Here is a 28,000-nt window from a genome sequence, read left to right as displayed (position 1 = left end):
AGGTGGGCTTGCCTGCAGAAGGAAGGAGGCAGGTGGGCGAGCACACGGGCAGTCACTGTGTCCACATCCCCAGGTTGCTCTGCTGAGAGGCTCTGTCCCCTGCACAGGGGCAGTGGCTGTCCTTGCCCAAGCAGTTTTTCTATAAAGGAATGACGTGCTCTCTTTAGAACTGTGTCTTACTTTCTCTCTCCGCAAGGTTTGAGTATATACTGTCCTCAATGTCTGCCCTGCAAATGAACAAAAAATAGAGCTGAGGCCTGACCAGCCAGGGTGGGGTTTATCCCGTTTTCTTAACTTGCTGTATCAGCTGCCCAATTTTCCCCCTATTTATGTTTATAAGACTTCAGTTAAGATTTCCCAGAGTGGGATGAAGGTCCAGAACCGAAGCCCAGTTCTAGGGAACACTCTGGGAAAAGGAGGTGAAGCCTCGGATTCTATGGGGTATCCCCATTTGAATGAGCTGTTATTTCCTGATTTGTTGCCAGATGATCCTTAAAATTTCATCTGAGCCCTATCTTTGCAACTAGTTTTTCAATTTCTGCAAGATCATGAATCGTGCCTTCTACCACTTTCTACCCAGCCCAGAACATAAAGTGAAGTGGATTTCCACAGTGCCGGGCATAGGAAATACTTGCTGACTTGGCTATTTCATTGATTCCTGCGGCGTCATTATCATAAGCATCCTTAACAAGTGGGTAGCCATAGTGAGGCCAGGGTGAGGGCAGTTCAGAACAAAAGGAATTCATGAACAAGGGCAGTAAAAGCAAACACAAACATTAGGAAAGATCACTGCTTAAAGACCCAGGTCTGAGCGCAGCTGGAAGACTGCTCCCCTGCCCTGGGAGTCCTGAGCAGCTCGCTGCCTGCCACCTGGGGTGGCTTGGCTCGCTTGACTCCCAATATCCCTGTCTTTTCACCTAATTCTTTTCAGCCCATGGTTCAGTTCCCCTTATCTGAAGAAGACAGCCTAAGAAATGGAGAGCCCCAACTAAGCAGCACTGGGGAGCTGACAACAGGACCTTACTGACTATTTTGGTGCTTCGCACTTTCATTCATGTGAAAAATTACATTTTCTCCGTTGATTAAGTTGGTATCATCTGCAAGCAGAGGATGGGCTATCTATGATAGGATGACAAATATTTTTACATGGAGAAAGGAAAAGCTCATGTGTAGAAATGAGAATTTGAGGAATAGCATGAAGAAAGAAAAAGAGGGGAGACCGAGCTCAGGCCTGGTGTGCCACTCCAAGCGCCCTGTCCTTCTTTCTTGGCCCCTCTCCACTCCCAAGCACACAGCCTCAAGGGACCGTGCAGTTTCCAGCTCTGCATTCGAACCCTAGGATGGTCCCTGAAGGAATTTCTAGCACATTGTAATCATGGTGACAGGCGGTTTCAAGAGGCTCTGCCAGTTCTGTCTTGAGAGAGCCCTGATCTCTTGGCACTGGACAGTGAGAACCGGGCCACAACAGCAGCCAGTGCTTCGGGGCACTCAGTCTGCACGCGACACTCTGCTGAGGGCATCATGTCATGGTTTTACTTCCTGCCCACAGCAATCCATGTACTATCACGTCTGACAGATTCAGAAACAGAAGGTTAGACAAGTGTGACTTGCCAGCACTTCCCAGCTGGAAGGTGGCAGAGCCAGGATGAAGCCAGGTCTTCCTGGTTCTAAAATCTGAGATTTTAAACGTGTTGCTCGATGTAGTCCCCTATCAGTATTAGACTCTGAGAGCGCGCAGTAAGTAGGTAATTAAGAGACAAAACTGAGACTCCAAATGTACTCGAGCTCTCTGGCTTTGAAAACAAAACAGACACTTCATTTTATTTCCTCCATATTCGCCTGTTTCTTTCATTCTGCCTCTGTAGATATTTAATCCTTTCACTAGCTGGCTGTATAAATGGGCAGATAATAAGATCTCTGATGTTCAGTTTCCCCATCACAAAGATGAAGGGGTTGGAGGGTAAGAGATGAGCCCTCCAATCACTGCCAACAAGAATGAATGGGAAATCTGCCGCCTTTGGTAGCTTTACCTCCTCAGGCAGCACGAACAGGTCAGAGGCTTTAGAATCAGGCAGATCTGATCCCAAATCTCCCCTGGTGAATCAAGCCTGGCCCTGTACCTCGGGAGGCAAGTGTGTCTCAAGACCTCAGTTCACCAGAGGCCCCATACAGGCTGTGTGGAAAGGTGTCCATCTGCTGTACAGTTGTCACTTGGTACCCATAGGGATCAGTTCCAGGAGCCCCTGCAGATGCCAAGATTCATGGATGCTCAAATCCTTGATATAAAATGGGGTAGCATTTTCATATAATCTAAGCACATTCTCCTAAATACTTTATTTATTTTGATTTTTATCTGTTTGTTTGTTTGTTTAATTATTTGAGACACAGTCTCACTCTGTTGCCCTGGGTAAAGTGCTGAGGCATCATCACAGCTCACAGCAACCTCAAACTCTTGGGCTCAAGTGATCCTCTTGCCTCAGCTTCCCAAGTAGCTATAGATGCTCACTGTGACACCTGGCTAATTTTTCTATTTTTTTTTAATAGAGATGGGGTCTCGCTCTTGCTCAGGGTGGTCTCAAACTCCTGAGCTCAAGCAATCCACCTGCCTCGGCATCCCAGAGTACTAGGATTACAGGCGTGAGCCACCCCACTGGCCTTTCCAAAATACTTTAAATCATCTCTAGATTACTTATAATGCCCAATAGAAGGTAATGCTATGGAAATAGTTGTTATACTATGTTTTTTAGGGACTAATGACAAGTACAAGTCTGTATATGTTCAGTACAGATGTAATTCTTTTTCAGATATCTTAGATCTATGGTTGGCTGAATCCGCAGATATGGAACCCACAAATACAAAGGGTAAGCTGTGTAAGTGTTCTCTGGTAAGCGTTTGTTAAACGTTTCATTCCTGCCTCTTCCCTCCTAGCATCTGCCTGCTCTTCTGCCATCGGAGCGCCCTGACTGTGCCAGCCTCTAGGCCATGGAGAATGAGCTACCGGTCCCACATACATCTAGCAGTGCCAGTGTCACCAGCAATACCAGTGGGGCCAGTAGCAGCAGTGGCTGCAACAATGGCAGCAGTGGCGGGAGTGGCCGCCCCACTGGGCCCCAAATATCTGTGTACAGTGGTATCCCTGACCGGCAGACCGTGCAGGTAAGACTCTCATTGATCCAGGAATTGTATTCCTTAATCATATTCAGGGATAGCCAGGAGGAGGTGTTGGCATGGTCTGGTAGAATAACCTGGGTATGGAACAACTCTAGAAGGGGCATAACGGAGTGGGTATATATCTGTGCAGAGAGAGAGGAGGAGAAGTGATCCAAGATGTGTCCGATCAAGGAAGTTTGGAGAGAGGGAAATTACTTAGCAGATCAGAAAAACTCCTTTCTTACCTGATGGTTCAGAGCCTAGAGGGCTGTTGGGGAGGTGAGCTGTGTGGAAATGTAAAAGGAAGACAGAAAAACAAACAGAAGAAAATGGCTGGGAGCCGCTCAGTCACAACCCAAATGGCCATTGCCCTGCAAAGAACAAATCCTTAAGTTGTTCAAAGACCGAGAACCAAAAAAGAACCCCCAAACAATCCTTTGTCTTTGCAACTTTTTACCTTCTTCCCTAAAGCAGCAGTTTGCAAAGTGTCATCCGTGAGGCCTCCCAGATGATTACACAGTGTTCCAAAATGCAGTCATGACCACCCGTGGCTGTCTGCTATGTGCCCTGCACCGTATTTATCTTCTTCTCCTCCAGCTGTGAGAATGTGTGTTATTAGCTACAGTTCTGTAATTGAGAAAACTGTGACTCAGGGAAAGTAATAGCTCGTCCAGAGTCATTCAGGTAAAGACAAAAAATTGAATCTCTCACCCCAAACCTATGTTTTTAATCATGGCAATGTCTGTTTGAGGTTTCCAGATAATACATACAGGAAAAAAAGTCACTGCAGCCAAAAAGTATTTATTCTAAGTAACTTTGCTATTATAGTTTGGATATACTAGAAAGGTAACCTCATCCTGCTTTGGCCCTGGGCCTAGAAAAGGGAGTAGAGGAGAAGCCACAGAACAGGGAGAGGGCCTGAAAACTCCAGTTAAAGAAGCACCATCAGATACTCTGGACTCTTTCCACGCCCAGTTATTTCTATCTCATACTTAGTAAAACTATGAGTCCTGTTCCACCCCAGCCCCTTCGTGCACAAGTTCTTTAGCTCTAATTTCCAGCAGTGACATGAGCAGGTGCTCACCCATCTCAGCTCTAGGCAAGAGGGATTTGGGGTTTCTGCTCCAGCAAGTGGAATAACCCAAGGTTGGCTTCTGTGCCTGAGCAGAACCACTGGGGGCTCCTCCTGTTTCTACCCATTGACATTCTGGACTCCAGGAGTCACAGTGTATCAGCCACTGCCAGATGGACACTGGGAGGTCACTTTCAGGGGTCTAAAGACCTAGGTAAAGGGAGTAAGGACAAATAGTCAGGAGAATCAGAAAAGAAAAAGAATGGAGTTCATGTGAAAGAGGACCTCAGAAAGGAGAGTGCACTTAAGAGATATGAATCTGGGGAGAACGTGTGGGAGAGCTGGGATGGGGTGGGGATGTCTGGGGGGACCAGAGCTCATGGAGGATCTGTGATGTCAGCCTGTTTTCATAAAACTCCAAGTCTGAGCCCAGAGGTTGTTTTGTCCTAGAGTCACCAGCCCTAGAAACCACACTAAGCTGGAGAGATTCTGACCAGGCTTGCTTGCCAGAATAAGGCCCCCGGTTAGAAACAAACTATGGCCGGGAATTCAACAGAGCGAATGGAAGGAAGTAGGCAGATGCCAGGGCAGGGCATCAGCTGGGAGAGATGGCAGAAGGGTGGCAGGTACGAGAAGGGAAGAGAAATGTCTCTGGGACTCGTGGGAAGAAGACAGAGGATCTTAGGGCTAGAGAAAGGCATTCACTGCTCTTTGTTTCTGGGGGTTGGAGGAAAGATCAAAGAGCAGACTTTTGTCACTTCTAGAGACAGCTGCTCAGCCAGCCCCATTAGGAAGAGGGAACAAGCACAGGCTAGGGAAAAAGAGTGGGTGATGGAGAGAAAAAGAGAGGGAGGGAAAGAATAAAAGACAAACGTGTCATCCCTGTGCCATTGGCCTGCTCTGCAAGGCCAAGGCAACCTTCTTGTAAGAGTCTGATGGGACTTCCAGGAAGCTGTGGGCAGAACCTGGAGAGCAGCCCCAAGTCTGCCTTGAACCCCCATCTTCACAGGAGGGTGTGGCCTATGCCTGAGTGTGAGTTTGGCCGCCGCTGCTGGTTTTGGACTTGGCTCTTTGTCTATCTTGGCTCTTCTTTCCACCCCTTTCTCCTCTCTGCTTTGTTGAGCTTCACCTTCCTCTGAGGCTGAAGAGTGAGAGGGCAAGGGGTGGGGCGTGCTCTTAACAGGGAGAAGAGCACCTTACAAGCCCAGCACAGGATACTTCTGTCCCTCAAGCCTCCGCTACTGCCCCAGAGTGGGTTACAGCAGGTGTGTGCTGCAGACCCTCCCCTGGGGCAGCTGACACAGAGCAGACTGTGCCAGGGGAGCTGTGGGAGAGCTAGACAGACTTTGATAAAGCTCTGCACACCACTGTCCTCCCACCCCAGAGAATGGTGATCGGTCACTGCACTGGTCACAGGTCCCCGGTCTCCTTTTCGGAGCAGTTAGGGAGAGCTGGGTGGACCAGACACTACTGCCAAGGGTGTGTGTGCAGCAGCTGAGCACGTCCCGCCCCCCGCAGGTGATCCAGCAGGCCCTGCACAGGCAGCCCGGCACGGCAGCACAGTACCTGCAGCAGATGTACGCAGCCCAGCAGCAGCACCTCATGCTGCAGACGGCGGCCCTCCAGCAGCAGCACCTCAGCAGTGCCCAGCTCCACAGCCTGGCGGCTGTTCAACAGGTGAGGCAGGGGTGACCCGACTCTCCTGCCAGTGGTCATGGTTGTGAGTGTGAGACAGCAAGCAGGCCCTGCCTTGAGAGCACCACATGCATTCTCTGAGTCCTCCGGGAGCCCCGGGAGGTTGTTACCTCCTGTTGGCAGCTGAGGAGCAGAGCCCATGGGCTCAAAGCCAGGGAGTGGAGCACTGGGTTCTCACCCGCCCACCCCAGGGAAGAAGTACCAGGGAGCCTCTTTCTTTGCTTTTTTGCTTGTTTGTTTGATTGTTTTAGACAGAGCTCTGTGCCCTGGGTAAAGCACCGTGTCGTCATAGCTCACAGCAACCTCAAACTCCTGGGCTCAAGCGATGCTCTTGCCTCAGCCTCCCGAGTAGCTGTGACTATAGGTACCCACCACAATGCCTGGCTAGTTTTTTTTCTATTTTTAGTAGAGATGGGGTCTCTCATTCTTGCTCAGGCTGATCTCAAACTCCTCAGCTGAAGCATTCCACCCGCCTGAGCCTCCCAGAGTGTGCTAGGATTACAGGAGTGAGTCACTGCACCGTGTCACTGCATGTCCAGAAATGGGCCAGGGATCCCAAGGAGGCATCCACAAGCACAGGGCATTGCCCGTTTAGTTTGTCTGTTGTTGGTCTCTCTCCTCCTTGGCTGAGAAGAATACTTCATTCATTCATTCATCCCATTCATTCATTCAACAAAATGTTTTATGCACCTACTGTATGCAAAGTTAAATAAAGTACTGGGTATACGGTGAACCCTGACTTCTTGGAGCTTATAATGAGGAGCCATCCAGTAAACAGGAAGCAAAATGGCCAGGGAAACATAGTAGTTAAATACCTCAGTTGTGATAAGCTCTACAAAAGAAAAGAACAATTGTTGTGACTGAAGCACAAAGAGGAAGCCCTGCCTCAGTGGTCAGGGAAGGCACGTCTGCTAGAGTAACACTGAAGCTGACATCTGAAGGCTGAGAAGCAGCTTGCCAGGGGAGAAGGGCAGTTTGCACGTTCCAGACAGTCTCTGGAAACTCTCAGCCTGGGGCCCGTGGACCGGGGCTGGCGGGCGGTGAGGCTGAAGGCCGTGGTGAGAGGGACAGAGTGCTCAGAGTGGTGCTCTGCCTTGCCAGGCCTCCCGGCAGTCCTCCAGGGGAGCTACTGTTATTGGGCTCACCTTACCAAAGAGGAAGCCAGGCCACTTGCTCAAGGTCACACGGAGGAGGCTGCTGTCCCTCCGCTGGCCTGCAGTGCCTCCTTCGGAAAACGAGAGACCAGGAATGACTGGGGTGGTCTGAGACTCTAGTGAGAGGAGTTTGCTCTTTTCTAGGCGAGCCTGGTGGCCAACAGACAAGGGAGCACTTCAGGCAGCAGTGTGTCTGCACAGGCCCCAGCCCAGTCATCTTCGGTGAGTAGGATGGGGGAGCGGCAGGCAGGGTCACAGCTTGGGGAGCAGCTCCTTCCTCCTTGTCTGGAATGCTCATGAGTTCCCAGACCCGGTTGTGAATCTTTAGCCATGTTGAATCATGGCTGGAATCTTGTCCTTGCCAGAACAAAAAGAATGCATACTTCTTCTAATCCTTACATTAGTACCTCCCTGCCATCTTTCCGATGTCAAGGCTCCCTATTGATAGCACAGCTCCCTTAACATTGGACCCCCCCTGCAGCTCTGCACCAAGACACTGGGGAAGTGCCCAGGCTCAGGGACCACAGAGAGTCCTAAGGGAGGCTGAGTAAATGAAGGAAGGGAACGAATGAAGGAAAGACGTAGATGACAGGGACACAGACCCCCCCACCCCCGCCCAGAACCTCCTGTCTCCTACTGCACGTCTCTCTCACCAGATCAACCTGGCCGCCTCCCCAGCAGCAGCCCAGCTCCTCAACCGGGCTCAGAGCGTCAACTCTGCAGCAGCCTCAGGCATCGCCCAGCAGGCTGTGCTCTTGGGCAACACATCGTCCCCAGCCCTGACTGCGAGCCAAGCACAGATGTATCTAAGGGCACAGATGGTGAGTACCCACAACCTGGGCCACGGCTTGGGGTGGGGGTGGGGGGACAGAGGCAGAGACGCTGGGAGATTAGAGAGGGGTGGGGAGGTAGCACTTGGGCCAGGGGCAACAGATTCAGGGAGGGATAAAGAAGGGGCCTGGAGGGCTGAGTGGTAGCTTTGGTGGAGGCTCACTGACTCAAGAGGGTGGGGCTCTAGGCTGACACCCCTGATGCTGCTTTTTTCTCCCCCTAGAGTGAAAAAGAATTGTTCCCTACTTATCAGAAACTACTTCTCAAAATTTGGAGTGCACAGTACAGGGTGCACGCCCAGATGGTTCTGGACCCTCAGACATGTAAAATAGGCAGACACATAGGTGTCCATGTGCTCTACAAAAGTGGGATCTTCCCCTGCTATGACAGTCCTTACAAGAAATGACCGCCTCTAACATGGGAGTCAGAGGCACATTGTAGGCCTGGTGTGAAGGGACAGCCAGCTTCAAGGCACACTGCTGACTCTACTGCCCTACCAGCTGGGCCCCCATTCTGATCAAGGCAGGTGGGCCTGTTGGGGCAGAACATTCTCAGGATAGCACCAGCCCTGGACAGGCACACCTAGAGTCTCTCCTTTGCACCTGTCCCTATGGAGGTCCTTAGGAACCTTATGCATTCCTAGGATTTAGAGCAATTTCCTGAGAAAATAGAAGCACACTCCCAGGGAGGGAGGCAGTAATGTTAAGCCCATGGTGGGCTTAGATCTCATACCTCCCATTCCTCCAAGATTCCTCCCTATAACCCCTTGACACACCTTCCCGAAGATAATACAGTCCTGTTTGCCCTTTGCCCTTGTGGCCAGAACTTGACACTGGGACTTTTCTGGTCTTCTGTACTTTTACTCTTGGCTCTGAGTTCATCCTGGAGGCAGGTCCCCATTCCCAGGGAATCTCCTCTTAGATGCACAGCATGAAATAGACATCTCCCTAGGGTACTACCCAGCCACATCGCTTCACTGTCTGTTGCCCTAGCTGGGGTCCTGACACCTGCCTGCCGGCTCCCTAAAGCAGGGCAGGAGAACAAGCGCAGGTGTGTCTGTGCAGAGCCCTAGGGAAAGCACCTGTCAGGATACCAGCAAATCGACCCTGATGCAGAGCAGAGTTCATGTGGAGGTTAAGGTGTCTGCAGAGAGCACCTACACCCCTGCAACAGAGGCGCAGACACAGCACAGTCTAGTTCCTCCACTGATGTCTCCAGCCCTGCCCCCCAATCTAAATTGACTAGAACAGTGGTTCTCAACCTTCCTAATGCCAAAGCCCTTTAATACAGTTCCTGTGGGTCGCAACCCAGAGGTTGAGAACCGCTGGACTAGAAGACGACCAAAAGAATACATCAAATTGATCCCCTGTGGAGGGAGATCTTGTTCTGGATCAGCCGTGGGTCTAAGAGGGGGTTAGATCTTGAAAATGGTCCTAGGGCAGCTGTCTCAGCCCAAGGTCTCTGTGCTCCCAGAGTGCTGAGAAGGTAATAACTTCAGGGTGGCCTGGGCATCCTGGTCCCCTCTAGGATGAGCTCCTCCGAGAGGGTTCTGAAGGAAACTCAGCTTTGGTGCAACCCCAGAGGGCTCTCTCCCCAACACCCCCCTCCCCCGCCACTGCCCAGCCTGGGTCAGGATGGTCTCTCCCTCTGTCTCCTCCCCTGGCCTTCCCCATAACTGCTCTTGAGCTAAACTGCCCTGTCCTGCGGCTCAGCCCACATTGGGCAGGTAAAAGGCGCCTCGTTTCCTGTGATTCCAGGCCCAGCCAGGTAACCTGGTGCAGGTAGCTAGGAGCCTAGGCGGCACTGTTCCTTTGTCCCCTCAGCTCATCTTCACGCCCACGGCCACCGTCGCTACTGTGCAGCCTGAGCTCGGCACTGGCTCCCCCGCCCGGCCCCCCACCCCCGCCCAGGTGAGGACTCCATGCTTGTGGGAGGGCAGGGGGGTGGGCAACACTGTAGAGGGGGACTGATGCTGGGATGGGCATAAGCCCTGGAGGAGCTCTGAATCTTTAGAGAGGCTGGGACCTTCTAGGAAAGCAGGTGGGAGATGGGACATCCCAGCGCTCCCAGGCTGGCTCCTTCATTCCTGTCCAGCCAGAATCTGCTCCTCTTCATCCTGTTTTGTTCACTCAAACATAGCTTAGGAACCAGAGAGCAGCGTGCTGGGGCCAGCATGATTGCCAGTGAGGAGTGGTCAGTGCTACCCTCCACCCCCAGGCACGCGCACGCCGCACACCCTCCCCAGTGTAACTTCCTCCATGTTGCTGCTTGGCGAGTGCAAGTCCCGCTCTGGTTGCACATGCTAGCACTGCTAAGATCAGGAAAAATGGCATGGAAAAGAGAGCATAGTCGTGTTCCCTCCTCAGGCTGGGAGCACAAGGACCCTAGTGGCTGTGAAGATTCTGTGCACAGCAGGGAAAAGAACACCCTCCCACTCCCACCTCTCCAACCCCAGGCACAGAATGGCATCTTGGAGCCCCAGAGCCTGAAGGGCTTGGTAGCACAGCCTCTGTGTGTCCAGCAGAGGGCGCCAGGGACCAGGGTGAATAACACACTGGCTGTTAAGCTTACAAGGAGGACAAGATAATCCTTTGCCTTGTGGCCCTGATGGTCAATTAACTTTTGCTTTTGCCCTGGACTTTTTCACCATGGGAAGGCCCATGCTCCACTGAGTGGTACGCTTCTGATCCTGAGAATTTGAGGAAAGAGGGAGGCCCCAGGAAGAGGGAGAGGCCTAGCCTCACTGCCCTTGCTTGCTCAGTAGGCAGCAGCCCTTTCTCAGAAGTCAGTGTCTTCTGCTAATGGGTCCAGTCACTAGCAAACGTCCTTGCCCTCCTTAGAAACTCCACCTGCCTAACTCATTCTCTCTCCCTTTCTCTCTGATTTTACAATCTACTATCCTGCTCTGCCACTCCTGGGTCCATCCCTAACTCTGCCCTCTCTTGGTTGTGTTTTGGGGCATTGCTCCTACCCACATTCTCTGGACTCCCATAGACCCCTCTTTTCCAGGTACAGAACTTGACCCTCCGAACACAGCAGACACCAGCTGCAGCAGCCTCGGGCCCTCCCCCCACTCAGCCTGTCCTGCCCAGCTTGGCCCTGAAACCCACGCCTGGCAGTAGCCAGCCTCTGCCTACCCCATCACAGGGCAGAAACACTGCTCAGGGTTCCCCCGCAGGTGCCAAGCCTGGCATAACTGACAGTGTGATGGAGCCACTCAAGAAAGGAGATGGCAGCGGCAGTGTGCCAGGGAACATGGAGGGCCGGGCTGGGCTCGGCCGGGCGGTTCCTGCTGTGGCTACCCACCCCCTCATTGCACCAGGTAAGGGCTCCAGGAAGAAGGAATCCTAGCTCAGAAAACTCAAGATTGTGGGTCAGAAGGAAATTCTCAAGCATTCCTTCTTCCCATAGACTTGCTAAGATACCAGCCACATGTCTCTCTGCCCTGTCCCCATCCTGAGGTATTCATCAGCTCCCAATGCTGTTTCATGCTTATAGTCTAACTTAAGGAAGGAAGTGATCAGGTGGGATAAATGAGTCCTTCACAATGGACACAGGGATGAATCTTGCCCTGCACAAGCATAGTTCATAACCTTGAGTAAGTGGGAGGTTGGCGGTATTCTGAAATTCTCTAAGATTCAGCAAAAAGGACAGGGGCTACCCAGAAGCATGTAGGAGCTACACAGGGAGATGGCGGAAGTGGGAGGTTTGTTTTTTCATCATCCAGCAGATACTTGTTGATTAATATTGGCCATCATGTTGCCAGTTCTAAGTGTGCAGAGATAAATGAGACTTGGGCCCTGCCCTACAAGGAGGGCGCACCCTAGTTGAGGAGATGGACAAGTACAGTGCAGTAGGTTGTGGTAAGTGCTGTAATACATGGAAGCTCTGACCGGTGCAGGAGGACAGAGGAGCTGTCTAGCCTTGAGGAAAGAAGCCAAGAAAGGCTTGCCAGGGAGGGAGATCCCTGGAAATAAATCTAACAGATTAAAAAAAAATCCAGCAGATGACTTGTGAGGCAACTTCTGTGAAGGGATGAATCAGTGTTCCCTGGCTAGACTCCCTTCCCTGCCTGTTGAAACTCCCAGCACTGCCTATTGTGGGCATTTTTTAATGGGAAAATCTGCAAGAGCCCTAGAAGCCAGAATTAAATCCGTCTAGAGAACAAGACCAAGCTGTTACACCACGGAAATAAATATAGTAGTGGACCACACAGCTTTACATTAAAGCTGAGCCACCCTGATCACATCCCTGAGACATCCACCAACACTCTCTCCTCATCCAGACCATTTTACTATCCAATCTAAGCTACAGTTTTCTCTTGAAAAGAGAACATTTATCTCAAGAATATATCTTCTTTTTTTTTTTTTTTTTGAGACAGAGTCTTACTATGTCACCTTCAGTAGAGTGCTGTGACATCCCAACTCCCAGCAACCTCAAACTCTTGGGCTTAAGTGATTCTCTGGCCTCACCCTCCCAAGCAGCTGGGACTACAGGCACCCGCCACAACGCCTGGCTATTTTTTTTGTTTTGCAGTTGTCATTGTTGCAGTTGTCGTTGTTTAGCTGGACCAGGGCCAGTTCGAACCCACCAGCCTTGGTGTATGTGGCTGGCACTGTAACCACTGTGCTATGGGCACTGGACCTTAAGAATATATCTTAAGGGTAGCACCTGTGGCTCAAAGGAGTAGGGCACCAGCCCCATACGCCAGAGGTGGCAGGTTCAAACCCAGCCCCAGCCAAAACCTGCAAAAAAAAAAAAAAGAATATATCTTAATATATCTTGGTCAAAATATAATTTTTTTACCCAAGGGAATGTGGAATCAAAAGAGGAGCTTCAGATATGTAAGCAAGACTGTTTTATTTCATAAATTCTATTGTAGGACGAAGTACCAAGTACATTGTGGGCACAGACGGTCCACTCACTGCAGGCAGGACAGGTCACAAATGTTGTCCCGCAGAGGAAGGGGCACAAGAATCTTAAAACATGAGCAAATTACCCAATAGACAAAGTAGAGAAGGGCATTCCAGACCGAGGAAGCAGGGCATATGACTCAGAATTGGAAAAAAACCCAGTCGAAGTCCTTTATTAACCTTTCTGAGGCTTCAGAAATCCCCCAGGGACATAGGGTCAGACGCTGCATTCCAGTGGTCACTGCTGAGCTGAGGAAGGCGCCTCCCTGCAGAGGCCTCACTGCCCTAGGCTTCCAGATGTTTCTCACTGTCTGGCATTGCTTTCCCCAAAGACTGGGCCAGCCTCTTCCTTTTGTGGAAAAAGAAAATGATACTCAGAGGAGTGAAGACTGGGTGATCTTCCAGTGTGTGGGTAGCCGTCTGGATTAGAGCAAGGCCCCTCAATGAGCATTTCCTAAGGTTCTCATTCAGTGTGCATGCCCTAGAGCAATGTCAAGGCCTCAGGACTTCCTGAGACCCCCTTTCCTGCTTAGGCCAAAATGTAACCTCTTTCTAAATCTAAGCCAGTCCCCCAAATCCTAAGGATTGTACAAAAAAAAAAAAGACCATTTGTAGGGTTCTTCCTAAGGCTATCAGGCAACTCTGAATTCCCAAGAAAACTGAACACAGAAGGGACTGGCCCTTACAGAATGTCCAGTCTGCTAGATGACATGCATAGCCCTTTTCTAAACCTGGGAAGGAACCCTGGAAGGTAGGTGTTTTTATCCATTTACAGATGAGGAAACTGAAGCTCTGAGGGCTCATCACGCACTTACTACACACGTCACTCAAAGTCACTTAAGTAGTAAGTGGCAGAATGGGTATCCAGCTCCATATCTGGCTTAGTTGAGTCCTGTGTTCTCAGTCATCAAGCCGGACTGCCCCTCCCAGTTCTTACAGTAATTCGGGGCCTCCTTGGCCTTTCTTGTTACAGACCCCAAAGCTTAAAGAATTCCATGTAAACTTAAAGGCCAGTGAGTTACAAGCTTGAGATCCTTAGGCCTGAGACTGGCAGTACATGGCTATATTGCAGTACAGAAATCAGCAGCTCCATAGAACTTTCTATGGAGCAGCTGTGAGCGGCAGTCCCACAAAGACCCTCTCCCCAGAGACACAGTCAGCAGGCCTTGCATTGTTCCTGCCTCCCACCGTCCAGTCCTATTCTTCCTTCCTCTCCCACCCCTTCCTCTCTATGAGCCCTGTGGTTCCATCCCCCGCCCCCCACCTCCCACTTGGTAGGCAGCTGGAGGAGATTTAGGAGCAGCAGATCCTCTTACGGGGGCCTCTGGAACAAAAAAGACTGAAATCATTCTTAGGACCTGATGGGGGGCAGCCTGGAGCAGCACCTGTCTTGGGCTCCGCAGTTCCCCAGACAGAGGTGACTTCTGGCCTCCTGCCCAGCCAACCCACTGTGAAGGAACCAAATGAACCGAGGAATTGGGGAGCAGGAGAGAAGAGCGTGCTTGTGCTTGTTCATGTGTGTGTGTTTGTGAGAGAGAGGGAGACAGAGGGAGAGCATGCAGCGCATTTTTTTGTTTGTTATTGGAGCATTTTTTGAGCTGGCTGGCTAAATGCCCCTGGGGAAAGTAACCAGTGGAGACTTGTTGGGGGGGGGGGTGTAGAGCAGAGAGGAATGTGCTCTCCTGAGGGCTGTTCCCCCCAGAGCAGGCAAACCCTCCAGTCCCAGCTGGGACTGCTCCCACTGACAGCTGTTTGGGGGCAAAGCCCCTCCCCCAGGGCAAGCTCCCTGCTGCTCCTGGCTCCTGTCACCTTGGCAACCAGCTTCTTTAGGCTCTGCAAATAGAAAAGGTCCCTTATGCCCAGAAAAGGGATGGGGGGAGCAGGTGGGGGAGGGGAGTAAGGGGCGGAGAGCAGAGTCTAAGAGGTTGGTCTTTGGAGGAGAAGGCAAAAGGTCTGGCTTTGCCCTTGGTGACAGGAGGACTGAATAACAGAGGGCAGAAAAGGGCAGGCAGCAAGGGTCCCATGGCCTGGCCTCCAGGGAAGCTGAGTCCTAAAGGAGCTGGGCCACAGCTCTAGATAGGAGGCTTGTTCTTGGAGACCTCATGCCAGGGGATGAGCTCCAGGCTTTGGGGGTACACTCAGGCCCAAAGGTGAGGAGAAAGTTGCTGACCGGGGATGGGGATGCTATGATGAAAGGGAACTGTCGGGTCATTGAAAATGCTGGGTCCTTTTCACCCAGTGGAGCCTCCAGATGCCAGGGCTTTGTTCTAGATCTTCAGCCCGCCTCAGGTCTCAGCTGAAGGCAGAGCATTCTGTGGGGAAGCCCTGCCATGGAGCTGCAGAGGGCATTTTGTGTCAGGGAGCAGTGGCTTCTCTCTCCCAGAGCCTGGGCGATGTGCTGCTGCTGATGCTGCTGATGCTAGCAGATGAACCATATTTCCCTTCGAAACAACCACCCACTTTGACTTAGAGAATCTAATAAAAACTAAAGCCCACAGGTGGACCTGGTATCTAGCTGGCAACAAAAATTCCCAGCAATTTTGATATTAAAATCATGGAACCAGCCAGGAAGGTTGTTTCAACTATCCACGATAGGACCAAATTAGATCACTAAGAAACTCTTCTTAGATTCAAGGGGGGGAATCCGTAAGTGGAGGAGTTTGCATCCTTCACCATATGTGTGTGGCTGCATGTGAGAAAGGGAGACGGGGAGAGAAGAGAGAAAGGGAGAGAGAAGGAGAGGGAGAGAAGAAAGAAAGGGAGAGTGGGAGAGAAAAGAGAAGGATAGGGAGAGAAGGAGAGAGAGAAGAGAGAAAGGGAGAGAAAAGAGAGAGGAGAGGGAGAGAAGCGAGAGAGGGAAAGGAAGCCGACTGCAACACCCAAAGGGCCTGAGAATTACTGGGCATATCTTCTTTCCTGAAACTCATCACCCTAGGCTTCTATTACACTGTTTTCCTAGTTGCTGCCGGCTAATATTAATAATTACCATTTAATGAACAACCATGTCCCATGAATTGTACCAAATACCTACATATCTCACTTAATCCTAACAGCGATTATTCCATTTCACAGATGAAAAAGATATGGCTCGGAAAGAGTGATTACGTGTCATCCCCAAATATCTTAAATTGTTCAGTTCAGCACAACAAATATACCTTTAATGCCAATTATGTGCCATGCAGGGCGGCGCCTGTGGCTCACCGAGTAGGGCACTGGCCCCAGATACCAAGGGTGGCAGGTTTGAACCTGGCCCTAGCCAAACTGCAACAAAAAGTAGCTGGGCCTTGTGGCGGGCACCTATAGTCCCAGCTACTCATTGCCGAGGCAAGAGAATCGCCTAAGCCCAAGAGTTGGAGGTTGCTGTGAGCTGTGATGCTATAGTACTTTACAGAGGGCAATAGAGTGAGACTCTGTCTCTAAAAATATATATATATTCTGTGCCATGCATTGTGCTGGGCACTGTGGGGGCTACAGAGGGGAATAGAGTTTAAATTCTGGTAGGGGTTGTGGAAATTTGAGTTGTACTTTGAAAAATGAGTATGTTTCAAAAATGGAACAGAAGGAGGATTAGCTCAGCTGATGCTAGGAAGCACCAAAGCCCAGAGTGGCCTTGTGCGCACGTGGCCATCTGTGTGTGTGTGGGGGGGGACCTGTTCCTCCTCCTTCTCCCTTGCCCCACTGCCACTACTGTGGGTCTTCCAAGAGACTCAGCCCTGTGCCCCTTGGTGTTTCACTCCTCGAGGAGCTTGTCTGTTCAGACCTTCCAGACCCCTTTGCCCTGTCTGCTGACAACCTCTCAATTTGTGTCCATCCCGTCCTCACCCCCTCTCCCAGCAGATTTCTCCCTGTCTATTGGATACTCCTACTTGGGTATCACCCTACCTGCAGGCAAGTTTGTTGTTGTTGTTGTTGTTGTTGTTGTTGTTTTAATTTGGAGAATCCAAAAACAACACAAAAACCAAAACACCGAAAAATCAAAACCCAGTTCCCTTTCCCAGCTTCTGGACCACTGTCCATAATCAGGGGGTCTTCCTGCGCCCCTGGCTCACAGAGTTATTCTGTGTTCACGTTCCTTCGCCAGGAAGGCAGAGTGTCATAGTGGGAAAAGCATGGGATTCAGAGCTAACCTGATTTCAGGCCCCAGTTTCATCACTTATTAGTTTAATGACCATAATCAAGTTATTTCATCTCTATAAAGCTCAATTTCCTCATCTATAAAATGGAGGTGATTATATTTCCCACAGGCTGTAAGGATGAGTGAAGTGGCTGGGAAAGGACCAGCACAAAGTAAACTAGGGCCAGACATTTGTTCCCTCTCCCTCCTAGTCCCACCCTCCATCATCACCCAGCTTATCACCAGCTAGGCGCCAGGTTCTGCTGACACTTCCTCTGCACTGGCTCCCTGCCTTGCTCAAGGCCTGCTGACCATGCAAGGATTCACTGATCTCCAGGGCTAGAATCCTGCCACTAGAAGTACCTTCCTCAGAGACTGCATTCGTTCCTACTTGTTTCAAAACCTGCACACTGTCTTTATGTCCTACTTGGTTGCTGGAATGAACATCTAGTCTGTAGTTAAGGCTCACTAAATAGCATGGTAATCACTTCTGGCAGACAGACTCCTATGGAACCTTCAAGACCTTCCCCACATTGCCCTCTGCACCACTCAGATTGCTCAGGGCTTCTTCATGCACACCCTCCATTATGGCCAGGCAAATATGCTCTGTCTCTTCTCCCTTATTCCTTATCCCTGTGACTTACTTGGCCTGTCATATAACTCTTGCCTCCCTGCCTCCTGGCATAACAATCCCTCTTTGTTGTCCATCCCTCCACGATTACCTCCACAGCGCTCAACAGCCTGCATCTAATACAGAAATACAGGCTTACTGTAGTAATTTGTGCGTGCTGATTTGTGTCACTCAGCCATGTGCATCTTTGAGCATTTGATGCGTGCAAAGCACCACGCCTCACCTGTCAAAGTCAAATTTCCCTTAACCTATGGCGTTGTAGGAGTCACTGGAAACTTCTCTCAGTTCTTGCTTGTAAACTAAAAACACTGCTTGTTTGCCTCATTGGCTTATTACTACAAATAAACAAGATTCAAATTATAAAAATCCTTTGAGAAGTTTGAAGCAACATACCAATGACAAATGGTATTTTAAGAACAGTTATCATTTACTGGGCTTCTGCTAGACACCAGGCATTGAGCAAAGGCAGCGAACCTCTTCGTAACAGCTACCCTATGTGGTATGTATCACCACTGATAGAACAGGAAGTCGAGATCCAGAGAGGTTCAGCAATTTGTCTGAGATTGCACAGCCTATAGGTGGCAGAGTCAAGATTCAAACCCAGATCTGAAACTCCTTCCTTTAACCATTTATGCTGAACTGTATCCCCGGCCAGGGACAGAGTAGGGACAGAGATGCAGATACCAGTTTCTTTTTTAATGCTCCAAGCTGTTTAGCCAAGAATCCTTTTAAAAGTGGGTATTCAGGAGTTTTGCAAGAGGGCTGCAGAGCCAGCCTAAAGACTTTAAGGCATATATACACCACAGGAGAGTGCCCCTGCCATTGGCAATCCTGTGTTTATAACCTAATTTCCTCTTACAGGGAAACTTCCCTTAACTCTACAGTCCCTCAAACTCCTTCTGACCCTAAGCCTGGAGGGAATGTACCACAGAAAGTTCATGTGGTTGTTTTAGATTTTTTAAAGAAGAGCTTCCTGTCTATTTATGTCTATGTGAAGCTCTGTTCTCCAGTCCACCTCAATCTCAGTTACTTCCCGAAGTCTGATCACACAAGACATCTTTCAAAACGAGCAGCCTTTTGAAAGTACTAGCATAATTTATTTTTATGAGACAGGGTCTCAACATGTTGTCCAGGCTGGCCTTGAACTCTTGGGTTCAAGGGATCTCACCTCAACCTCCCAAAAGGATAAATTAAATCCTCTCCCCTCAAGTTCCCCATAGCCTAATTTAGACCCATGAAACTGACTTCTCTTCCCTAGCCACCCTGGTCACCAAGTGTACTGGATGGCTGTAGATCTCTGAATGCACCACAGTATTTTATGCCTGAGTCTTCCTGCATGCCGTTCCTTTTGTTATCTTCCCATTTCTGAATCGTGCTAAACACTTACTTCCTCTGAGAAAAGTTCTCTGCTTTCTTTCTAAAGGTGAATACCCTTTTCTATGTAATTTTTTTTTTTTGAAACTGAGTCTATGTTGCCCTTAGTAGAGTGCCGTTCACAGCTCACAGCAACTTCAAACTCTTGGGCTTAGTGATTCTCTTGCCTCAGCCTCCCAAGTAGCTGGGACTATAGGCGGCCACCACAACACCCACTTTTTTGCTATAGCTGTCCTTCGTTTTTTAACTGGCCTGGGCTGGGCTCGAACCTGCTGGTCTTGGTGTATGTGGCCAGCACCCTACCCACTGAGGTACGGGTGCTGTCCCTTTTCTATGTTCTTAATATCATATCATAACTCTTACTAAATTATGCTGAGAGTATCTACCATCTCTCTCTTTTGCTAGATTGTAATCTGTTCTAGGGACCATGTTTTAGCCAGCACCAAGTGTAGGTAGTACTTGGTCTACAATAGGTGCTTAATAAATGTTTGTTGAGTGTATGAATGGTTTAAAGTACTGTATTTTCCCTTGACTTCTACATCTCAAATACTAACGGTTAGTAAACAGCTATTCCATTTCTCTCCCATGGGCATCCTCTTCCCTACAGTCCAGGTAGCGCCAAACCCTAGTCGGTTACAGAGCACTGCTAGACAACAAGTGCATGAGCAGGCCTGCGACTGGGTGCTTGCAGTTCCCACAGACTGTGGGGCTCATTTCTAGGACAGTGGGCTGTCTCCTGCTTGCTTGAAGCCTTGCATACAACAACTGTATAGGACAAATAAGTCCCGCAAATGGAGTTCTACCATGTTGTCTTTCATTCAGTCATTCAACAATATTGATTGAGCATCTACTAAATCCAAGATATTTGGGGAGAAACAAAGGAATTACATACATTCTGCCTACTAAATGATGTGAGTCATTTACTGAAAGAACTATGAGATAACTATCGTCCTTACCCCCATTTTAACGATGATGGCAAAGCTTAGCACCCACAGCACAGTGTTACAGCGCCAGCCACATACACCAAGGCTGGCGGGTTCGAATCTAGCCCAGGCCAGCTAAACAACAATGACAACTGCAACAAAAAATAACCAGGCGCTGTGGCAGGCACCTGTAGTCCCAGCTACTTGGGAGGATAAGGCAAGAGAATTGCTTAAGCCCAAGACTTTGAGGTTGCTGTGAGCTATGACACCACGGCACTCTACCAAGGGCAACATAGTGAGACTCTGTCTCAAAATAAATAAATTAAATTAAAAAATAAAGATGATGACACAGAGAGGTCAATGAACTAACCCAGTGTCACACAGCTGGTAAGCAGCAGAGGATTCAAACTCAGGCATTTTGATTTAAGAACCCACACCTGGATGCTGGTGCCTGCCTCTCTGAGGGTAGTTCAAAGCCTAGAAACTTTGGTGGCAAGTTAGAGAAAGGGAGGAGGCCTCTCAGCTAGAAGGGGTGGGGAATGACAACTGGGATTTGATTTGTGGCACTCTAGAGCAGTGGTTCTCAACCTTCCTAATGCTGCAACCCTTTAATACAGTTCCTCATGTTATGGTGACCTCCAGCCATAAGAGTATTTTTGTTGCTACTTCATGAAAATAAATGAAAATAATTTTATGGTTGGGGGTCACCACAACATGAGGAACTATATTAAAGGGTCGCGGCATTAGGAGGCATTAGGAAGGTGGAGAACCACTGCTATAGACAAAACAGAGTCCCTGATGGGTTTTGGTCAGAGATAAGATCTGTGCACTAGGAAGATTTGTTTGCATTCTATCTACAAGATGAATTATAGCGAGAAGAAACTGGAATCAGGAAGACCAGTTAGAAAGTCCTTGCAATACTCTAAGCAAAAGGATTTTTTTGACCCAGGATAATGCTGGAGTAAAGTCATGGTCTTTGCTTTTTATTAACCTCAAAAGGTTAAGGATTTATACTCCCCCACCCCACTACCTTGGGGTCTTTGATCTATAACTTCTTTAAGCCTTATGAGTTTGATTTCCAGCCATGGTGCATGTCAGCTTCATTTGTCCTAAAATGACTGCCTTCCGCTTTCCACGCGCAGAGCAGTGGGTGGGAGAGGCTGGGCTGGGAGAGAAAGCACAGGAACAGAAGCTCAGCCAGCAGCTCCCTCGCCTAACATTTGGTCAAACAAATATGTCTTGCCCCTCACTATACCTTGTATGCTCTATAGCAGTATTTTTTAACATTTTTTTAAATCTCACAGCACATTTGAATCTATAGTTAACCTTTTGTGGTACACTTAAATTATATCGATTTTAAAAAAGAGTAAAAAATATATACTTACTCTGCTTTGAACTTCTTCTGAAAATAACTTAATGATCTTTAAAAAATTTTTTGCAGCACCTAAGTTGAAAATCACTGCTGTGTATTTTAGAAACTTTTCCCTCACTAACCTTTTCTCTACCTTGTAAATCCTGATTTTAAACTATTTTCCTACTATAACCACCTCCATCAGATTATAGAGCTGGCAGAGACTTGTGTGACCATCTGGCACAACTCTCTTATTTCACAAATAAAACTCAGAAGCCCTGAGAAGGAAGAGCACCTTGTTTCGGGCCGCATAGCCAGCAAGAGCTATGAGACCTCTTACTGTCCCTGGCCTGTTCCAGCTCCCACTGCAAATGAACAGTTTCTAGAATGACTCTGTGTTCCAGGTACAGGAATCCATGCTTCTGTATTAAGAGATAAAATGGTTTGTAGTTTCAGCGAGAAGGCCTACCTGCTCTGATCACTGTGCCTGCTGGAGCCTACCTAACAAGTCACCACATGGCATCTGCAGTGTCTCTGGGTGTCTTATCAGCAGTCTGTTCAAGAATGCCTGATTGTAAAGTCTGCCTGATTAACAATCTCTACCTGCTTAAATTCCGAGCTATTTGCTGTGAGATTAGGAGACAAGGGTTAGACTGGGGTCAGGGGCAATTTCTAATCACCATATGCCTGCTGGCAATTTCCACAAAGGTTCTACCATCACCTCGAACCCAGCATCCTTCCCTCCACTCCACACTGGTGCCCAGGTTTCCGGGTTCCACCATCCAGTGGCAGCCAGACTAAGACCCGTGGGCCATCTACAGTCCCTGTCGCTGATAGCAACAGCAGTCACCAAGTCACCGGGGATCTTTTTGTCTTTCTTTTGTAACACCTCTCATTTCTCCCCTTCCCACTCCTGTTAGGATTCTGCTTGGAATTCCATGTTGGGCTGTGAAGAGAGAGTTGGAAAGCTGCATGTAAATAGAAAAAAATCTGAGAAAGAGGGGGCCTAACCTCAGTTTGAAATCAAACCTTCAACTCAGTTTGAAATCTGCTTACTTTGCACCTATAGCACCATAGGATTCTCTTAAAATGTTACCTCAGAATGCAGAATTTGCCTGTATCTTTACTGTTTATGAGACTTTGGTTGTAAGAATCCATTCCGAGCTTCCAGCTGTGGCCCTCCGTGCACTCGCATAGCACAGCCTCTTTCTGCTGGCTCTTGAGGAGGGTAGTTTTGGGGCAGGACAGATTCAGCTGAGCTGCTCTCATCCTAAACTAGCCTGGATTCCACTAGACAGAGAGTGATCTGCATGAAGATAGCCTCTGAGAGCTTATCAGATGCAAGGCACAAGCCAGGTGCTGAAGGGATTGCTAAAAAAATACAAGAATCCTCACCTCAAAGAGTTACCCTGATTAAAATGGAAGCAGCAGCAGCAGCTAGCAACACATGACGAGAAATAAATTCCAGATCAGAACAATAAGTTTATTTACTAATTATAAATAAATAAAGTCATCTACTGTCAGGCACTTAGGTTCTGGATAAAGAGATACACGATAGAGTCTGACCGCAGTGGGGTTCACGGTCTGGAAGGGAAGACAGATAAGAAACGATTATAACCTACCTTGATAAGCCTTGTTATAATAGAAGTAAACCCAGGATACTTTGAAAACCTAAAGCAAGACTGAAATAACATTTATAATTGTATCTACAAATGACTGAGCTCGACTGTGTGCCAGGCACTGTGCTATGCACATTCTGTCTTTTTTCTCATTTTATTTTGGTTTTTTATTATTATTATTATTATTGTTTGGGATTCATTGAGTGTACAAAGAGTTAGGTTACAATGATTGCATTTGTTAGGTAAAGCCCCTCTTATAATTGTATCCCACCCTCCAGACGTGTGCCATACGCCGTGACTCCCCATCCTCCTCCCTCCTCGCCCCCTCCCCGCTCACTCATATTTTATTTCATTTTTTAGAGACAGGGTTTTGTTTTGTTGCCCAGGCTGGAATGTGAAGTCCAATCATAGTTCATCACAGCCTTGAACTCCTGGGCTCAAGCCATCCTTCCACCTCAACCTCCTAAGTAGCTGGGATTGCAGGCATGTGCCACCACACCTGGCTCATTTTCTTTTGTAGAGATGACATCTCGCTATGTTGCTTAGGCTGGTCTTGAGCTCTTGGCCTCAACCCATCCTCCATCATCAGCCTCTCAAAGTGCTCATTTTATTCCCCGGTTTTTTTTTTTTATTTATTTCTTATAGCATAACTGTGTACATTAATGTAATCATGGGGTACAGTGTGCTGTTTTCATACACATTTTGAAATACTCTCATCAAACTGGTTAACATAACCTTCATGTCATTCTCTTAGCTATTGAGTTAAAACGTTCATATTCTGCTTTTAGAAAGATTCACTTGTACCCTTGTAAGATAAACCATAGAGGTGACCCCACCAATCTCCCTCCCTCCTCCCAGTTTTTTCTTATTTTATCCTTACCGGTTTCTGGGCAGAAACTATTATTTCCAGGTTATTATTTCCAGGTATTTTTAGGTTAGGAATCTGAGGCTGAGAGAATAACTAGTCTGAGGTCTTGCTGGACATAACAAAAGGAACTAGAAGTCTGGCCCTGGTCTGCCTGATACCAGGGCCTGAGGACTGCTTTGTCTGGAGAAGGCCAAACAGAGCCCGAGGATGATGAGGAACAGCCATGCAGAGCTGGGCTCAGAGGGGAGGCCACAGGCACGGCACACAGAGAAACAGTGCAGGAAGGGCCTAGAAGAGACAGAGAACACGGACCACAGAGACACCAGTGGTGCTCTGAATGGCTGGAATGGTCCCAGAGGCCTTCACAGAGGACATGAGCTTTGAGGGAAAGCCCATAGAGCCCAGTGTCTCAGCACAGGAAGGAAGCAAGAAGAGGGTGCTGGGCCGTGGCTCTAGGTGAAAGATGAAGGGAGCAAAAGCAAGGGACCTTGAGTTTGGGGGGGCATTTTTATTTGATGTGGGAGGAGCAGAGTTGGCAGACACAGCAGAAGGTGAGGTGCAGCCACGCTGTCTAACCTGGCCTTTCCCCCTTCAGCCTATGCTCAACTGCAGCCACACCAGCTCCTGCCACAGCCATCATCAAAGCACCTGCAGCCCCAGTTTGTGATCCAGCCGCAGCCGCAGCAATCTCGGCCTGTGCTCCAAGCCCAGTCCCAGCCCCAGCTCGCCTCAGTCTCTCCCAGCGTGGCCCTGCAGCCCGGCTCAGAAGCCCATGCCATGCCACTTGGCCCAGTCACACCTGCCCTGCCACTGCAGTGCCCCACTGCCAATCTGCACAAGTCTGGCAGCAGTCAGCAGGGTCACGCTCCTACACCAGACCCTGGGCCTCAGAATGGACACCCTGAGGGTGTATCCCACACCCCTCCACGCAGGTTCCAGCACGCATCAGCTGTCATCTTGCAGCTACAGCCTGCTTCCCCAGTGGTGAGTAAGCTGATTCCAAGGTCCAGGGAGCAAATGGGGAGGCCACAGCTCAAGCAATCCCACAGGCCTTCCTGAGCTATGTTTCCTAATAGGCTGAGTGTTGAAGTCATCACTGGGTGTTCCAAGAAAGAAGAGGGCTCTCCCTAATTTGGGGGTGACTGAATCTTAAAATCCTTGCCTGCTACCATCTATGGGAAGAGGGGAAGCATCCAAAAATATAGAAGTGATTTATGAGAAGATCTTCTCTCTATCCTGTCTCTTATAGCCCCCGCAGTGCACCCCTGATGACTGGAAGGAAGTGGCACCTGGTGAGAAGAGTGTGCCTGAGACTCGGTCTGGCCCATCACCACATCATCAAGCCATTGTCACTGCCATGCCCACTGGCCTGCCTGTACCCAAGAACCCCAACATCCAGCAGTCCCCAGCTCACGGTATGAAGCATAGTAGGGCACTTAGGGCAGGGAGGAAGTCGACCTTACCTGCCATCCCTGGCACGTTTCACTTGGGCATGTAGAATGGGAGGGTAAACTACTGCAAACCCAAGGAGGCATCAAGGCTGCTGAGTGGTTGGAAGCAGAGGAAGAAGGGAGGCAAGGGATCAAGGACACAAAAAGGGAACCCAGGAGATAAGAGAGAAAAAGGGGAAAGGAGGAAAAGGAGAGTTGAAAGTTCTAGAACCAGACTGGAAGGCCTACCTGTCACTGGTGTCAGATGTATCTCCACATACATGTGCCAAGCTGAGAGCTGAGACAGGTGTCCAGTTGTCACAAGTCTCTGCTTCCTTTAGTATGAGAGAGAGTTTTTGAAATTGGAAATACAGCAAGATGACTACTATATCACAAATAAAAGGGAAATGCCTAGGGGGAGCTTGAAGGGGATTCAGCATGAGTTCAGCTTACAGACAGCATCTTTGCAGGAACTATGCTCAGCTCTGCAATCCCCATCTGTGTGTGAGGGCTCCATTACAAGTGGACTTCTCCATGGCTGGGGATTCATGAGACTCAGCTGGATCCCTTCACCCTGATGGGAGAGTCCCAGCAGTACCTCTGCCTTCTGCAGAGATGCATTTGCTCTCCTTTCCCTCTCTGCCAGTTTGCACAGCAATCTTGACCTAGATCTCAGTGACATTCTGCGCTGTGGACTGCCTACAAGGCAGGGAGGCAGTTCCAGTCACTATGCTAAGTGCATGCCGGGCATGGGGGTGGAGAGAACCGGGAGAAAAAGAGTTTGGGAATGGAAGGAAAATGAAAAGTAAAATACTTTGGAACAAAGAAGGGCAAAAAGGTTACAATTTATTCTACAAGGACTAGGGGATAGAATCAAGGGAAAGGAAAGCAAAAGAATATGAAGACAGAATACCAGAAAAATTAAAAGACAGAAAGGAGGTCATCCATTCTCTCTTTGCACATATGCAGTGATAAACAGTCCTCATTTTGAAAAGCAGCCCATTCCGCTGTAGAATTGCTCTAATTAGCAGAAGGTTGCTCTTCAAATTAAGCCCGAACCTGCTGTCCTGGAACTTGCCATCATTATTCTGTCTTGTGAATTGTGACAGTCCATCTCATGTAGTGTTTACACACAGTTGCCACGTCTCTTACTTCTCCCTCCCAATCAGGCTAAATATCTGAGACTTGTTTGCATTTTCTACCTATGGTATGTCAAGACCTCCATCCCCACCATCCTGGTCATGCGTATCTAGCCACATTATACCTTTTCATTAATTTTCTTAGCGTGTGATTGCCCAAATTAAGCGCATTAATTTCAAATATAAAAAGCCACTAGTCTCTACAAGCCTGTTTAAGGGGCAGGACTGTTTCCTAGACCCACGTGGTGTAGTAGGGAGGAAGTAAATTCACTGAACACCTGCTATGTGCCTAAGTCCTTTATTCATTCATGACACTCCTGAGAGATAAGTATTATCTCAGTAAGTATCTTCTGATAAGTATTATTCAGAAGAGGAAACAAAAGCTGGAAGGGACTCCAGGTCACACAGGTATTAAAGGGCAGCACCTGGATTCTGGCTCCTCGTATAGTAACCTGCCTTAGAACCTTCATCAGGGCAGTGCACCTAGGCCCTGCATTAATGCCTCTGCCCCCAGGGCAATGATGCTGTTGGTTCATGGACAATCACTTGAATTCCAGAGGGTCAGTTTTGCTTTGATTTCTGAGATTTCTTTATGATAGCATGAAACTGCTATCATGCTAGGTCTCCTCAGTCTCAAACTTATAAAATGTATAACTCGAACCAAGATATAATTAATGATATCAGTTATTTAACTGATTCACCAGTTGTCTGGTGAATTTAGTCACTAGTTCCAGCCTAGCATAAAAATAGTAATAGTTATATTCCCCCCATTTAACCCTGACAATAACCCTCTGAGGTAGGAACTTTTATTATCTCCATTTTAAAGGTAAGAAAACTGAGGCACAGAAAGAATAAGTGGTGGGGCAGGAATCTTTCATATCTGAATTATGTTATTTATTATACTAACTCCTCTGCTTAACTTTGCCACCTATAAATTAAATAGCATGTTTTCTTCATCTTTTACCAATTTGCTGATAGAAGTATTTGTAGAACCTGACTGAGGATTCATGCCATGTTTCCAGGTTGGTGGTAATCAACATTTTTTGTTCAAGTATTTGTTGTCTAACAACTTCTAAATGAACTGACATTTGCTTACCTTTCTCCTCCATAAAGCTCTTAAAAACTCTCTTCCTGAAATCTAATCAAGGTGATATGTGCATATACACATAATTGGGCATCCGCTCTTGAGGTCCTATCTCATGAGAGCATTAAGCTTTGCACAGCGGAAACAACTGTCAGCCACCCAAGACTTAAATATTGATCCATTTGTGTATGTTTGAATGCGTGTTCCACGCAAAGCAACCTGGGATGGGAGCTAATACATAGAGAGAGAAGGTTTATACTCTACCTTTAAGGAGCTTAAGTTCTGCTGGAAAAGATGAAAAATTAAACAGGAAAAAAATTATAACAAAAACTAAAATGCGATAAATGCCATAGATGGATTTTAGATAAATGCTTTAGAAGCTGGGAAGAGGGAAAAGTTACTGCCAATTAAAGAGTATCAAGATAGATTTCCGGGACGAAGTGACATAGTTTTAGGGCAGGGGTTGGCAAACTATAGCCCATGGACCCAAACCATCACATTGCCAGTGTTTGTACAACCTATAAACTAATAATCATTTTTACATTTAATTTAAAAAAAATCAAAAGAATACTATTTTGTGACACATAAAAATTATATGCACTGGCTCAGCACCTGTGGCTCAGTGGCTAAGGCGCCAGCCACATACACCTAA

General features: G+C 48.3%; 1 protein-coding gene across 4 annotated transcripts in view; it reads left to right on the top strand.

Annotated features, from left to right (window-relative positions):
• The first annotated feature begins 2,982 nt into the window (after positions 1–2,982).
• PHC2 (polyhomeotic homolog 2) overlaps positions 2,983–28,000 on the top strand; it is a 54,098-nt gene continuing 29,080 nt past the window's right edge. Inside the window, exons 1-9 of one of the 4 annotated variants that reach the window (XM_023507763.1) lie at positions 2,983–3,156; positions 5,741–5,899; positions 7,216–7,293; positions 7,728–7,892; positions 9,660–9,812; positions 10,912–11,224; positions 13,591–13,659; positions 24,291–24,679; positions 24,945–25,110. In XM_023507763.1, the coding sequence (XP_023363531.1) occupies positions 2,983–3,156; positions 5,741–5,899; positions 7,216–7,293; positions 7,728–7,892; positions 9,660–9,812; positions 10,912–11,224; positions 13,591–13,659; positions 24,291–24,679; positions 24,945–25,110 (1,666 nt within the window). The remainder of the gene's footprint in view (positions 3,157–5,740; positions 5,900–7,215; positions 7,294–7,727; positions 7,893–9,659; positions 9,813–10,911; positions 11,225–13,590; positions 13,660–24,290; positions 24,680–24,944; positions 25,111–28,000) is intronic. The other 3 variants (XM_012812393.2, XM_003801267.2, XM_003801268.2) reach the window with 3 other exon arrangements.

The sequence above is a fragment of the Otolemur garnettii genome, unplaced genomic scaffold (assembly GCF_000181295.1).
Source record: "Otolemur garnettii isolate 467f Iridium unplaced genomic scaffold, OtoGar3 scaffold00204, whole genome shotgun sequence".
Taxonomy (NCBI): Eukaryota; Metazoa; Chordata; class Mammalia; order Primates; family Galagidae; genus Otolemur; species Otolemur garnettii.
The sequence above is the reverse complement of the archived record's forward strand: the minus strand, read 5'-3'. Positions and strand labels throughout refer to the sequence as shown.